The sequence below is a fragment of the Dasypus novemcinctus genome, chromosome 9 (genome assembly GCF_030445035.2).
Source record: "Dasypus novemcinctus isolate mDasNov1 chromosome 9, mDasNov1.1.hap2, whole genome shotgun sequence".
Taxonomy (NCBI): Eukaryota; Metazoa; Chordata; class Mammalia; order Cingulata; family Dasypodidae; genus Dasypus; species Dasypus novemcinctus.
This window is the reverse complement of record NC_080681.1, coordinates 114735706-114750861: the sequence shown is the minus strand read 5'-3', so window position 1 is coordinate 114750861 and position 15156 is coordinate 114735706. Positions and strand designations below refer to the sequence as shown.

The following is a 15156-nucleotide window of genomic DNA, read 5'->3' as shown; positions in this document are numbered from 1 at the left end:
TCTTCTGCAGGAGCCCCAGTCTGAGTGAAGTGTCGTGATCCACAAAATCAGCTACTTACAAAGGAAATGCACAAGCAAGTACAAATGAATACCTCCCCGAGGAGGGCCGCGAGGGGACGGGGTTTATTTATCCAGGAAAACTTCCTGAGAAGGAGAGGGGCCTGGATCCACAGGCAGGAAGCTGGGCAGGCGAAGCCTTGGCTGGGAGAAGGAAGCCAGGCACGCAAGGCCAGCGGTGGGAAGGCTTGGCGTAAAGGAAGAGGACGTTGGCGAGGCCGGGCGGCAGGAAGGGAAGCTCGGGGGGCTGTCTCCTGTCCCTTGCCAGCCAGCCTGGGGGTGCTGACAGAGAAGAGTCACTGAGCAGGGGAGGGGATTATTTGGAGCCTCAATTTCCAAGGCTGCCCGCCCCCTACCCGCCTCCTGGCTTCACCTCGGGGCTGGGGAAGGGGTCTGTCCTTGGTAACGAGCAGACCTTCCGCTGAGCCCCTTCCTCCCCTGGCGGTGCCAGTGATGCTCGTCCGCAGCGGAGGACAGAGAGGCCAAGGAGAGGATCCGCTGGCCCAAGGTCCCACGGCCAAGAAGTAGGCATGCGGGGACTGGAACTCACAGCAGGCGACTCCTCGAGCCTCCGGGCCCAGCCCAGGAAGGGCTCCTGCCCGTCTTTCCTCCACACTTACCCGCCCCCCCATTCCCCAACCAAAGGCAAATGGCGCTGACCCCCAGCCCACCAGCCCACCAGCCCACCAGAGGTGATTTTGTCCGCCCCCCTCCTCCAGCAGATCCATGGCAATGCCTAGAGACATTGTTTTGGTTGTCACAGCTGGGGAGGGAGCTGCTACTGGGTCTAGTGGGTGGAGGCCAGGGAGGCTGCTCAACACCCCCCAATGCCCAGGACAGCACCCTGCCCCCTGCCCCGAGAATCACCCAGCCCAATGCCTCAGTAGTGCCGGGATTGAGAAGCCCTGCTCCAGAACAAGCAGGGCTGCCCTTCCGGTGGCACTCGGGGGCTTCCTGCCAGATGCATGTGCCCATAGCCCTCCAGTCCTAGCTCGGGGGTCCTGACGGATGCAGGCACCGACAGGCTTCTGCTCCAGATGTGGGTAGGACGCTCTCTCCAGATCTGGGGCTAAATCCTTTCCAGATGTGGAAGGGTTCCTTCCAACACGGGGATCCACATGGAAGGGCCTCCTTTCCAGACAGGGAGAGAGAGGCCTTTGGGTTCATTTCCTTTCAGGTGTGCAGGGAGGAGGCAACTCCTCATCAGGTGCCTACGTCCCCCACCTGTGCAGGCCTGAGCACACCCTGCAGGCCGTGGGTGGGGACTCTGCCAGCCCTCAGGGGCAGGGCAGTGGCGGGAGTGGGGGTGGAGGAAGTGGGGCCTCCTTTTTCTAGGGCATGTGTCACCTGCCTCCTGCCCGGGGTCAATGCCAGGCAGCGCGCGTGGCCGTGCGAAGCTGGGGCCTGCTCCCCGCAGCTCTTGGAGCGGACCTCGGACCTGGTGAGCCCTATGGCGCTGGCCCCCCAGGACTCAGATCATGGCAGGTGGGGCCCAGGTCAATCCCAAAGGGTTCAGGAAGAAGGTGCTGCTTAGACACCCCTCTGGGAGGGGGGACCCGTGCTTCAGGGCCTCCTCTACGCAGAGAACCTCCAGGTATTTGCCTGCTGCCCTGGGATAGAATCTCCATGGAGAGGGCAGGGGTGGAGGGGAGGTGGGGAGGCTGGCTCTAGGATCCATTTCTCCAGGAAGGAGAACTCTGATGCTCTGCCTGGTGGGCTGAGACATGTCACTGCTTATTTTATTTTGTTTTGTTTATATTTTAGGAGGTATCAGGGATTGAACCCAGGACCTCATATATGGGTGGCAGGCAGCTCTCAGCCACTGAGCTATATCTGCTACCCTGTCACTGCATTTTAAGTGAATCCTCATGGGGCACTCGAGGCCCAGAGAGGCTAAGGGATCTGCCCACAGTCTCACAGCAATTCAGAAGCAGAGCCAGGACTAGAACCCAGGGACCCAGGTCTCTTAGATCTGGGCTCAAGACCCACCCTCAGGAGGCGCAGGGGATTCCTGCTGAAGGTGGGAGGGAGGGAGGTGCCTGGTGCCTCGTGGCCCTGCTCTGCTGGCATCTGGGGCACCTGGGACTGGTGTGGACGGTGCCCCAGTGCAGGCAGGTGGATGGGATGGACTCGAGTCTCGGTTTCCTCCTCTCTCAGGTCTAACCTGGGTATGAGAGGGCTCTTCGCCATCGCCATCCTGGCGGGCAGCCGTGAGTAAAGACCCCTCCTTCCCTATCCCCTCTCCAGTCTTCACCCCGTGACTTTGGGTGCCCTGGGTTCTAGTTCTGCCGACCGGCGGTGAGACCTTAGACCTGTCACCTCTCCTCTCTGGGCCGCGCTTCCTGCTCAGCCCCTGCTGGCTTCATCCTCTCCGCTGGGGCTGTTTACTCCTCCAGCCACCCGTAAACGCCACAGGGTCTGCGGCATTTATGAGCCTCATGGGGTAGGGCTGGGAGCTGAGCATACATCGTAAAACGGTGGTGTTTGTGGGGTGTCAGGGCACCCCAGCAAAGCCTGGGTATGCGTTTGTGGACATGTAGACACGAGCAAATGAGTGTGTATGGCCATCAGCATGTGTCTATGTGTGTAGGTGTGTCTGAGCACACGGCGGAGTCTGTGCCACACATGTCAATAAAATGTGTGTCAGTGTTGGCGTGAGTTGTGAGACTATTTGTGTCCACTGTGTAAGTGTGTCTATCTCTGGAGTGAGTATATGAACGTAAGGGTGCAGGTATCCACTTATGGGCATGTGTACGAGTGGGTACAAGTGCATGTGAGTGTACAAGAAAATGGTGGAGCGGGTCTCGGGCACTTCTTGCCCAGGGTTGGTAGAAGGATGGGGGTAGCCACTTGTGGTGCTGTCAGGTGGGGCGTCCAACACAAATCTGGCCCTGCCACACATCCAGATGTTGGGGCAGAGGTGACTCAGGCCCGTGGAATGTGGCCTGAGCCTGGCCTGGCTCTCCATCCAGCCTGTTAAGCTTTGCCTGAAAGCCGGGTTTGAAGAGAGAAATGCCAGAGTGGTCCGTTATATAGAAAACAATCACTTGAGTTCAGCCCAAGAGGAGGCGGCCGGAGGGAGTGAGGGTCTGGTGTGGGCGACCCGGGCTGGGCGCTGGCCTGCAGGATGTCCCCAGGTCAGGGCTCCCGTTCCTCAGAGGAGAGAGCCGAGCCCCAGGAAGCTTTAGTTACTGGTCCAGGGCTGTCTGACTCCCAAGTCTGTGCCCTTCCCCCTGAGACACGTGGAGGTGGTGAGCTCCCCGTCGCTAGAGAGGGTGGCCCATCATGCCGGACAAGCAGGTACCTCGACTCTGCCACTTCCAGCTGTATGACCTGGGGCGCACCCGAGCTTCCCCCAGCCTGGGCTTCTGCCTCCGCGACATGGGGGCGGGCTGCACTCCTGCGGCGTGGGGGCGACTTCGCCAGGTGGTGACCCTGAAGCTCCAGGCACAGTGCACGGGGCGCCGGCCCAGCACCCAGCAGGTGGTGACGCTGACAAAAGCACGGGCAGCAGGGAGGGAGGGCCCAGCCCAGGTGAGGGCCAGGGGCGGCGGGACGCAGAGGAGAGGGGCACGAGGCAGCGGGGGCCGGGCAGGGGCCGCCAAGCTCCTTTTGCTAGTACAGAAAGTGACTGTTGCACTGTTGCTTCCTGTGAGACGCGGGCGAAGAGAAAGGAGCGAGTGTGTGTGTGTGTGTATGCGTGAGCGTGTGCGTGAGTGCATGCATGTGCAAGTGTGTTTGTGTGAGTGTGGGTCTGTGTGCGTTGTGTATGAAAGTGTGTGTGTTTGTGGATGTGAATGTGTATTTGTGTGTGCTCGGCAGCCCCCTTCCAACCCCCAGCTGGTATCAGCCTGTGAAATGAAGCCTTTTCTGTACCTTCATTAAATGACCAGAGTGCTACATTTTTTTTTTTTAATTAATCCTTAGAGAGATCAGCCCCAGGACGGTGGTGGGGCCGCTGAGTGCCTGCTGGGGACAGAGGCGGCAGACCAGGCAGGGGGAGGAAGGGCCTACAATCCAAGCCCTGTTGTTCCGATGGGCATTTGTGCAGCCCCTCACTGTGTACCAGGCACCCGGCAGCCCATGTGCAGCCCAGGGCTGAGCGTGGGGGCTCTGGACCCCGACTCTGCCTGGGTCCCAACTCTGTCTCCCTCACATTCTGACACTGTGACCTCGGGCAAGTTATCCAATGGCTCTGGACCTCGGTCTCTGCCCCTGTAACTTGAGGATAACGTAGACCTGGCAGGGCTGCGGCAGGCACTCAGAGAGCTCGAGCTCGTGCGCAGGAGGGGCGCAGGCCCGCGCCCGCACACCGCGCGTCTCAGTAAAGAGCGACGAGCAGGCTGATTTCTCCCGGCCGGGTGGGGAGTGCTCAGTGCTTGGCGCTCGGGGCTCCTCCCTCCTCCCCCTTCCCCGGGCCCTGGGGGGCTGGTGCTCACGGCGGCCCTGCCCGCCCCTGGCTCTCTTGCAGTCCTGACCTTGGCCCAGGGCAGCCTCCTCAACCTCAAGGCCATGGTGGAGGCCGTCACGGGGAGGAACGCCTTCCTGGCTTTCGTGGGCTACGGCTGCTACTGCGGGCTCGGGGGGCAAGGCCTGCCCGTGGACGAGGTGGACTGGTAGGTTCTCTTGTTGGGAGCTGGGGGGCAGCCGGTGAGCCTTATCGCCATTCCCGAGAGGACCCTGTTCCCAAAGGATGGGGCTTGTTTGATGAGTCAGTGGCCAGGGGACTGGCCTGTGACCTCCCCAACTGTTTAAATCGCTTTCTGTTGTCCATGGTCAAGGTCTGGGGCTTGAAGGCATCTGAACTCCCATCCTCACCTTGACCTGCCCATGGGCCACTCTCACAGGAGAGGAGCAAACACACGGCCAAGGCGCTGCAAAGGCCAGGGCTGGGCCCCAGCCCTTCAGGAGGGAAGCTCTGGAGGACAGGAACCGTGCCTCCTCCTCCAGGCGGGGGGTTCCCAAGAGGCGCGGCTTGTCTTTGCTCCTCTCTCCCCAGCAGCAGCCAGCACAAAGCCTGGCAGCGCTGAGAGCTTAGTAAGTGCGTGTTGACAACTGACTTCACTCCACCAGGGCAATGGGGACAGCCACACGCATTTGCTCTGTGGCCTGTCCCTCCAATCCCCACTCGACCTCCAGACCTTTGCCCCTCCCTGGCTATCAGGCACAGCCGGGTAGAACCTCTGCATACAGTCGGCGCTCCTCCCACCCTCACCGCAGTGCTGGACCGCATCCAGGGATCCAAGAGGGGAAGCGGGGATTCCTAGGAATAGGATGGAGAGGCAGGATTGTGCACAAGGGATCCGGGTGCTGGCTCCAGTTCTGCCACTGCCTGGCTGTGTGACCTTGGACAAGTAACTGCCCCTCTCTGGGCTTCAGTCTCAAGTTCTGCCTGGTGAGGGACTGCCAATGGGAGATGTGGCTAGCTTGGCCAAGCCTGCCTGCCCTCCTGTACCTGCCTGTAGGTGCTGCCATGCCCACGACTGCTGCTATGAGAAGCTCTTTCGCGAGGGCTGCAACCCCTATATGGACCACTATGAGTACGCCACCGAGAACGATACGAAGATCGTCTGCAGTGAGTCCCTCCCCCGCCATCCAGGCCCTGTCGGGGGACGGTGGGTGTGGTTGCCCAGTACAGGACAGGATGCTTGTACTGAAAACTGAATGTGGGCAGAAGATTAACTAGTTTTAATATAAAATGAAGAAATAGGATAAGTATGTCCCAGACAATATTTGGTACGTACTTGAACTACAACATTTATTATCTGAAATGCAGGTTTACCAGGTGGAGAGTCCTGTACTTGTTTTTGTTTTGGTTAGTTTTGCCAAATCTGGCAGCCCTGCCTTGGGGCTGGGATCAGATGTGTTCTGATTCTCAAGCCTGGCATCGGCATTCTGATGGCCATAATTCTCAAGCTTCATGGAGCTTAGGGAGTGGCTCTGATTCAGCGGATCTAAGTGGGGCAAAGGAATCCACAGTTATCACCAGAACCCAGGTGATCCTGAGACTGCTTTTCTGCGAGCCAGGTCTGGTGCAATGCTGGCGTGGGCGTGGGGAGACCTGGCCTGGACCCAGCTCACTACCAGCAACTCAGGGCAACCCTGGGCAAGCTGCTCATCTCGTCTGGCCTCGGCCTCCTCCTGGGCCCATCGAAGGGCTTGGATCCAAGCAGATGCATTCCTTTCCATTTCTGCCATTGGGGCCCCATCACAGGTCACGCCATGTTCCCAGCAATTGCAGTATCAGAACCAGGCCTGGTGGAGCTTGCTCCGTTCAGGATGAACACTCCATGGTCATTCCTCAGCTGACCGATGCAAGCAAGCGGCATCCCAGCGTACAGGGGCCAGGGGTCTCTGCCCTGCTTCCCTCAGATCCCCTTTGCTGGGGCAGATATGTGCTCCCCCACCCCCGGCCCGACCCCATAGGCCTCCTTGTCTTAATCAGGCTTTGCAAGTTGTTCCTTACTAATAGCTCACAAGCAATGCCAGCTTTGCAAAGACGCTCGTCTCCTGTGATCTGGGAGGCTGGCGGGGATCTGAGCACGTCTGGGGTCCCTGGGGAGCCCAGTGCTCTGTGGTCCTCACGTTCTGTTGTTCAAGCATGGGTGGAGGGGCCGCCTTGAGAGAGGGGGTCCCTCTTTAAGGGGATTTAAGAAGAGATAGCTTAGCCCCTCCCTGTCCCTGAGGGGCAACAGACTAACCTGCAGCAGGGGTTTTCACTGGGTTGCAGGGAGTCCTGCTGCGCCGGGGTCTGCTTCTGCGAGTGGGGACGCGGGCGAGGGAGCGGGCCTCCAGCCCAGCTGGCCGTTACTGTTTTTGTATATTAAGCAGCTTTGCTTTCAGCTGTTTGATGTATCGATCTTCTGCAAAGAATCTCATTTAAGAGAAAGGCTTCTTCCGATGGAATGTTTAAAAAGTTTGCAAACCATAGTCAGTGGTTCTCAAAGCGGGTTCCCAGGACCAGCATGGGCCTCACCTGGGAACTTGTTAGAAATGCACATGATCAGGCCCCACCCAGACCAACCAAGTCCGAAGCCCTGGGGGTGGAGTCCAGCAACCTGTGTTTTAACAAGCCCTCCGGCTGATTCGGATGCACACTCAAAGAACCACTGGGCTGGACGATTTCTGAAGGCCAAAGATAATAATGATGATAATAATTAATTAATAACAACATCCAAGCACAGCCAAGTGTTCGGGATGTGCTAGGTAGGCTCTTTACAAGCGTTTTATCACTCAATCCTTCTAAGCTCCAGAGGTTCTGTGGTTGAAGAGAGGAGGCGTGGGATAATAGAAAGTAACTGGCCGTGGGGAGAGGTGGCCCTGGCACCTGAGCTTTGTCCCAGCCCACTGGGTGGCTTCGACAAGCTCCCCCACCTTTCTGGGCCTCGGTTTCCTCAACCATACAATGAGCGTGTTGGACTGAGTGGTTTTCCAATTTTAGCACATGTCAGTTTCCTGGAAGGCTGGTTGACCCAGATTGCTGGGCCCTGCCCCAGCCTCGCAGGTGGGGTGACCTGCGTGGGTGATGCTGATCCTGCCTGCTGGAGCCCCCATTCGAGACTCACTGGACCAGCTAAGGCTGCGCTCTCCCTCTGCCCCCACGTCCCAGACGGGCTGCTGCCTCCTCACCCACAGCTTTGCCATCACCCACCCCACAGGCGAGTTCAACCAGACGGCGTGTGACAAGCAGATGTGCGAGTGTGACAGGAGCCTGGCTCTGTGCCTCCGGAGCCAGCTGTACAAGGAGGAGCACCGCAATCACCTCAACATTTACTGCCAGGGCCCCGTGCCCAACTGCAGCATGCACGACCCGCCCCCGGAGGAGGCCACTGGAGACGCGTCTCCCCGGCGTCCCACCTCCCTAGCACCCTCTGGGGTCTGAGAGAGAAGTGGGGGGAGGTTCTGGCTCTGTGGACCAGACCGAGGGAGCAGGCATGGAGGTGGGGGCAGATGGGGGGACCGAGGCTGCTCTGCCGCCTCCTCCCTGAAGCCCTCCAGGGAGACCAGTGCCTGGCCCAGCCCAGAGGACTCTGGGAGCTGGGCTGTTGCTCTGCTGCTGGTCTAGACTTGGCGGGAAGCTTGTGGCTTATTGGGCTCTCACCTGATGTGGACGGCAGGGCCCGAGGAAGGGGATGTCTGAGCGGGGCCTGGTGCCTGCGCCAGCTTGATGTCCTCAGCCTGGTCCTCAAGGCTGGACCCCGGGGTTTTAGAGACCCTGACTGAGCCACCAGCACAGGCGCCACGCTGGGCGTGTCCTGGGACCAGGACCCCGTCCCCGGGCTGCGTTCCGGGGCCCGTCGGCTGCTGCCTAGGATGAGTCAGTGTGGCCTCTGCCTGGGGGTCCTCGTGACTCCTGGAGCGGCACTGCTGGAGCAGGGGTCCACCTTGGCCTTCGTCAAGCGAGCACGGGAGCCCGGGCCCAGATGCCACAGGACGGCCACACTGCTCAGGGTCTCAGCCCCGAGGTCCTGCCTCAGTTCCCCAAAGTGCCCAGAGCAGGCTCCTGAGACACTGTGCCCTTGGGGCTCAGAGACCAAGATGGGGTGCACTCAGACACCCCCAACACGTCAGGATCCCCCCTCCGACGCACCCACGTCCTGACCTGCCCCTCCGCCCCGAGGAGCACCCCCGACTCCAGGCCCTGAGGATACGGGGAGGGGCAGCACCCAGCCCTGGAGCCCCCAGCCCGCCCCTGCTGCCTCACCTCCTGCCGCAGTCAGTGCCCTGGGGAGAAGCCCCCCTGCCCTTCCTGTGCAGGCTCAGAGCCCTGGACAGGCAGAGGCTGTGGGCTGGGTGGTGGTGGCACCGTGGCGAGGTGGAGTGGATCAGCTCAGTGAAGAGGGAAATGAAGAAGGGAGGGGGAGGGCGGAGGAGGGAAGGCGGTGGGGAAGATTCCGGAAGACAGTAGGGAGGAGGCAGAGTGGTGAGAGCCAAGGGAGGTGGGGAGAAATGGGAGAGGGGTGAGATAGGGGAGGGTCGATGTTCAGAAGAGGAGGAGGAAGCGCAGGACAGAGTTGCTGTGGGGGTCAGGGCCGGCCTTGGGCCCAGGGTCGAGCGTTGACCTGTGGGTGGAGGCGGAGGAGGCCTCAGCGGGGCCAGCTCTTCTCGACCGCACCCCCCTCCCCAGCACTGTCCTTTCTCCAGATGTGCCTTCCCCTGGTACCTCCCTGCCTCGCCCACGACCTCAGGGGCGGCAGGCGCCCTGCCACACACCGGCCCCTGCACTTGTCTGGCATCAACCCCGAGGACCCACGGACGTGGCACGGGGAGCCCCCTGGACAGGGGAGCAGCCACGGGGAAGCCGGGTGGACCGTTGTCACCGGTGGAGGGGAAAGCAGGCAGGGTCAGCTGGGGCAGGAGAGCCACGGGGGCCGTGTCTCACAGAGCAGCTTCTGGAGCACCAGCCTTGCAGCCTCGGGGACCAGGACGAGGCTGCTGGTGGGGTGAGCTGTCGCTGTGTGAAGACCGCAGGGGCCAGGAGCCTCCCACCAGCCCCCGCTGGCCGCGGGATGAAGGACGGTGCACCTGTGTCCCCTGACCGCCACCTGCCCAGGCACCGAGTCCTCCCTCTTCAACCCTCGTGGTGCCCGGCTGTGCTTGGCCAGCCCACCTTTCTGAGCTGGCGCTGCCACCAAGCCAGGGCTGGAGCTGGGATGGGGCATCCAGAGTGCCCCGTCGTGGTGGCTGTGGAGGTCTTGGCTGAGCCCTCCACGTGTGCAGAGAGCTGGGCTGGGTGCTGCTGCTAGGAGTCCTGCCCATGACACCCACCGGGTGACAGTCCAGACCATCTCCACAGGACTCGGCACCCCTCCTCTAGACGAAGGCCCCCTGCCTCAGCAGCCCATGCTGGGGGCGGTCCTTAGTCCTCAGCAGGGTGCCCGCTGGCCAGGCCCCCGGGCGGGGGGAGGTACACAGCGACTCACTCGCTCCTGGGTCTCCAGCTCTGGGGACTGCAGGCGCCCTGACACCAAGCCGCTGACCCCCTAGTTGGTTGGACAGTGGCACTGAGGGACTTTCAGGCCTCAGTCCCTGCAGTGCTCTCTCCACTCTACCCTGTTCTGTTGAATAACCGGGGCTCAGAGAGGGAAAGTAACTTGCCCAGTGTCACAACGGTCACAAGTGAGGGGGCTGGGATCTGACTTTGACCATGCTTCCTGGCCCTCCTCAGTGAGGGTGAGCCAGGGTGAGGGGTCACTGACCGGGGTTCTGGGTGTCAGCCCATCCGGGTCCACTCCAGCCCTGCAGCTAACAGACCGAGCCTTTACCCGCCTGAAGGGCCATGGGCCTGCTGAGACAGCCACTGAGCGCAGGTGGGACCGGGAGCTCGAGGGGGGCGGCGGGTGAGGGTTACCGTCGTGACTGCCGTTTGGAGAGGCAGAAGCTCATCAAGAGTGCAAGTGGGCTGGTAGATGGGAAATCGTTATTTTCTACATGATTTTCTGTACATCTTAACTTCTCAAATAAAAATAATGAAAAGACAAAAAGAAGAGTGCAAGCGGGGATGGTGACCGCGAGACGGGGCAGCAGAGCCCGGTCCTCGTCCAGGCCCCACCGCACTGTGGGTGCCGGTCCCCGGGTAGTGACCAGAGCAGCTGCTGCAGATGCCCCCGAAAGCCACGGGGTGTCCTGGAGCCCTCTTGGGGTCTATCTGAAGGGGTTCTGCCCCCTGCCCCCCCAGTCTTCCATCGAGCAGCCCGCCTTCCCTGTGTTATCTATATTGAGCTTTCACATGAGATTCCGTAAGAAGAAAAGAGATTCCCCTGCCAAACTAAAAAAGTTTAAAAATATCAGCCATCGATTTCTTCATCAACAGCCTCTCCCGCTGTCTCCTGCAGGTGCCAGGAGAGATGCTGGCTTGCAGGCGGAGACCCCAAACCAGACAGCGCACAGCCTGGGAGGGGAGGCAGATGTGAACCAGTAGCCTCGACACTGGCGCCCAGTGGTGTCCTGGGGGCGGGGGGGGGGGGCACCGAACCGAAGGCGCCCCAAGGCAGGCAGCCGTGTAAGCCCGAGGAATGAATGGGAGACGGCGTGGAGCTGGACTGGTGCGTCTGGGCTCCCGCCGGGGTGGAGAGGACAAATGGAGGACGCAATTTTTGAGGAGGCTGTTCCTTGTAATTAGGCCAGTCTCTCCTTTCCCCAGGCCTCCTGAAGACCCCACCCAAGTTTGTAACTCTTGGGCTAAGGCTGAGGAGGGGGCTGTGTTTGCTGCCCCCTGGCCCAGGGGCTGCCGTTTCTGCCAAGGCCTTAGTTTAGTCCTCTCATTCTCAGGAGAATCTACCCCTTCCCCTGCCCCTCCATTCTTCAGGCTGCCGGTGGGAGCCGCCCGGGAGTGGCTATGTTCTAGCACTTGGGCGACCCCTAGTGGTCATTCTAGGTCACCACCAGCTCCTCCGCTTCTGCACCCAAAGTAGGGGTCCCTGCCTGTTTTGTTTTGTTTTTAAGATTTATTTATTTACTAATTTATTTCTCTCCCCTTACCCCCAAGCCCTTGCCCCAGTTGTCTGTTCTCTGTGTCTATTTGCTGCGTCGTCTTCTTTGTCCGCTTCTGTTGTCTGCGGCACCGGGAATCTGTGTTTCTTTTTGTTGCGTCATCTTGTTGTATCAGCTCTCCGTGTGTGCAGCACCATTCCTGGGCAGGCTGCACTTTCTTTCATGCTGGGCGGCTCTCCTTACGGGGCACACTCCTTGCACGTGGGGCTCCCCTACGCAGGGGACACCCTGCGTGGCAGGGCACTCCTTGTGCGCATCAGCACTGCGCATGGGCCAGCTCCATACGGGTCAAGGAGGCCCGGGGTTTGAACCGCGGACCTCCCATGTGGTAGACGGACGCCCCAACCACTGGCCAAGTCTGCTTCCCTCTCCTGCCTTTTAAGAGACCCTGCCCACCCCCAGCCCGCTGGCAGTGCCCAGGAGAACACGAGAAAATGACCAGCATCATGGGTACCATCCTCTTGCCGTGGTCACTAACACCGCCTCTCGCCAAGAGCAGTCCTGAAAGCAGCCCTCAGCCCGGGCGGAAGCTGACCCTGCCGCCCGCGGTGCGTCACCTCTCTCCTCTGTAGAGCGTGGAGAGTCACAGGGACACATTGTGAGGTCTGGGGATCGACGAGGTCACAGATGTGGGCGCCCCAAGCCCCGAGCCTGGCCCAAGCATAGAGACAGAGTCAGCGCTAGTGACCAGGGCCCTTGGCTGGGTCCCCAGGGCCAGGCTGGTGGGCAGCAGTGGGGGCAGGGGTTCAGGGAGCAGCTGATGGCAGTGGAGCGGCTGTGACATCCCCCAAAGTAGAAACCTGGCAGAAGACATAGCCGTGGCTTAGCAAGGACCCTGGCTCCCTGCACGTGGGTGTGAGGGCAAGAGGGAGAGAAAGTGAATAAGGCAATGAGGAAGCGTCCACGGGCACTCACTGCCACCAACCCATGGCCAGGCCCCTGACACCTTGCCCGGCCCTGGGCTCGGCCGGGCCTGGAAGCCACTGCCTTCTCGTGCTTGGGACTTCGCTGTGAAGGCAGAAGGGGTGCCCTTTCCTTCCCAGAGGCTGGCACAGCACGCCGGCTACCGGCTTCCCCTGTTGTGACTCTCTAACAAGCAGCTGGTGCCAACTGTGCCAACAGGCAAAGTTCTGGGGAGAAACACGAAGGCGTTTCCCAGCATCCCAGCATCAGGGGGCAGGAGTGTGCCACGCAAAGAGGAACTGACACATCGCCCGCCAGCATGGCCCTGCTGGGATGTTCATGCTCTGCCTGGGTACGACGCCAGGATCTCAGGGCCCAGGTGAGGAGAGCTGGACTTCTGGAGCGCTGACTGTACGCTGGGCACTGTGCTCAGAGCTGTGTGTGGGGGGGGGGGGGGGGGGGGGGGGAGGCAATGGCCTCATTGAACCTGTTTAGTAACCCTTTGAGGCAGGGCTATTAAGAGCCTTTTTATTAAGTGAGGAAACTGAGGTCCAGTGCAGCACAGTAAATGACCCATGGTCATACAACAGAGCAGGAGTTGAGCCTGACTCCAGAGCCTTGACCTGAGGGAGCATCCCTCATTTTGAGAACCGGAGACTTAGAAGACACGGGCTTGCCTTCTGGCCCCACCTACAGCTGTAACAAGTTGCCTGTCCTCTTGGAGCTCCGTTTTCACCTGTGAAATGGGGGTGAATGATCTCGGGGATTGCTCTGATGATCAAACAAGACAGCGGATGAGAAAGAGCCTGGGAGAGCCCAGATGCTCCACAGATAGTGAGTTTTCATTACGATGAGGATCCGGAGGCCCAGAGGTGGGTGGGGGGCTTGTATGATCTCGCCTTCCTTCTTACAGCTTCCTCCACATGCCTGGCCCACTGCCACCCCCTTCCAGCCCCACCCCTGCATCACACCCACTCCCTTCCTGTCCTCGGAGCACCAGCCTCTCCTCCGCCTCCCTTCCCGCGTTGCTCAGGCTGTTCCTTCCACTGCAGTACCTTCCAGTCTCTCTCCACCTTGCCTGCCTAACTTGCACTTACCTGAAGAGCCCGGAAGCCTCCACTGACCTGCAGAGCCTGATCAGATGGTCCCCCAGGTGCCCCCGCACCCTGGCTCTCCCCTCACTGTCCTGTTACTGCCCATTCATTTACCTGTCTGTCTTCCTGGCTGCTGTGAGCTTCAGGTGGGTGAGGGACCTCTCCTGACCTCCCCCTCCCCCTCCCCAGAATCCCCAGGGCCCAGCCCAGTGCTGGCACAATGAATACATGTGGAATGAATAAATGGATAATGAATAAATGAAACCACCCAACAATTAGTGGCTTCGCCAGAACCAGGACCTACGCCTCTCTCCAAGGCACGCATTTAAACCCTTGCAGCAGCCTCTAGATTAGCCCTTCCCCCTGACACTCTCTAGTGCTGGATTTCTTCTGGGACCAGCCTGCTGAGGAACTTGGAGAAAAGAGTCAGACGGCCCTGGGCTCAAGTCCCTTCTCCGCACTTGCTGGCTGTGTGGTTTTGAGCAAGCCCTTTGACTGTGCTGAGCCTCCATTCTCTGCTCTGCAAATTGTGGGTCTTAGTAGCTCCTGTGTCCAAGATGGTTGAGGAGTTGTGTGAAAGAAGCCAACCCTGTCCCTGGCACAAGGTGAGCACAAAGTACCTGGGCACAAGGTGTGCATGCAGTACCTGGGCACCAGGTGGGCACTCAGCACCTGGGCATGAAGTGGGCACACAGTACCTGGAAACTGTTCTTTCCAGCAACTAGGTTAAACAGCCAGGGCTTCTCCCCGACCCAGGACCTCAGGGCCACATCCTTCCCCCTTCCCTTCTTGTTCCCCCACCTGGGTCAGACTCTGGGTCCCAGTGATCTCAATAATGTCTGGCCCATCCCATGAGCCACCAGCCCGTGCACTTGCTGACCCAGAAACCCAGTCACCCCACTCCCCACTGCACCCCAGCCAGCCATTCCCCTCTTCTGCAGGGCCCACAGCCTCGCCCATGTCACCTTATGCCACAATCTCCAACATCTGCTCATCTTCCATGACTGTCACAGCTTTGCCAACACACCCAGGAATGGGAGCGGGGAGCAGGAGCTCCACCTCCCTCCACTCCTGCACAGATGCCCAAAGCGAGTAACAACCTCGCCCAAGCGGGGCGCTGTGCCCAAGACCCAGCCCTCAGTGGCGGGTGCGCACACGACGACACCTCCTTGACTGCCGGATAGCTTCAACCAGACGTCAAGACATGGGGCAGATTAAAATGGAAAAAGAGCTGTTCAAATTGTGTCCTTGGAGGCTGAGCACTCCAACAATGCAGCCACGTGGCCAAGGGAACTGACATTACCAAATCCCTACTATGTGCCAGGCATGGGCTCCATATGTTACCACGTCACATGGTCTCAGCTGCCCATTTCACCCAGATGGACACTTGGGTTCAAGGAGACTGAGCTGTCCAAGTTCATATAATGGGAAGTGGTGGGTTGTTCGGACCACTGCTGAAACCCTCCCTGCAACTCTACTGTGCCCAAGATCAAGTCCAATCTTCTCAGAGAGACCACAAGGTTCTCTGTAACCTTGTCCTACCCACCTTATCTCTTTTGCTTGCTCTAAAAACCACCCCCCTTGATTCCATGCCCTCTGAGCTACTGGC

At 59.9% G+C, this 15156-nt stretch overlaps 1 protein-coding gene across 1 annotated transcript; it reads left to right on the top strand.

Moving 5' to 3' along the window:
* The first annotated feature begins 1535 nt into the window (after window positions 1-1535).
* PLA2G2F (phospholipase A2 group IIF) lies at window positions 1536-7939 on the top strand. Its single transcript, XM_004458650.1, has 5 exons — window positions 1536-1651; window positions 2215-2267; window positions 4529-4673; window positions 5523-5632; window positions 7716-7939. The coding sequence occupies exons 1-5, from the start codon at window positions 1536-1538 to the stop codon at window positions 7937-7939; spliced, it is 648 nt and encodes a 215-aa protein (XP_004458707.1).
* The last annotated feature ends 7217 nt before the right edge of the window (window positions 7940-15156 follow it).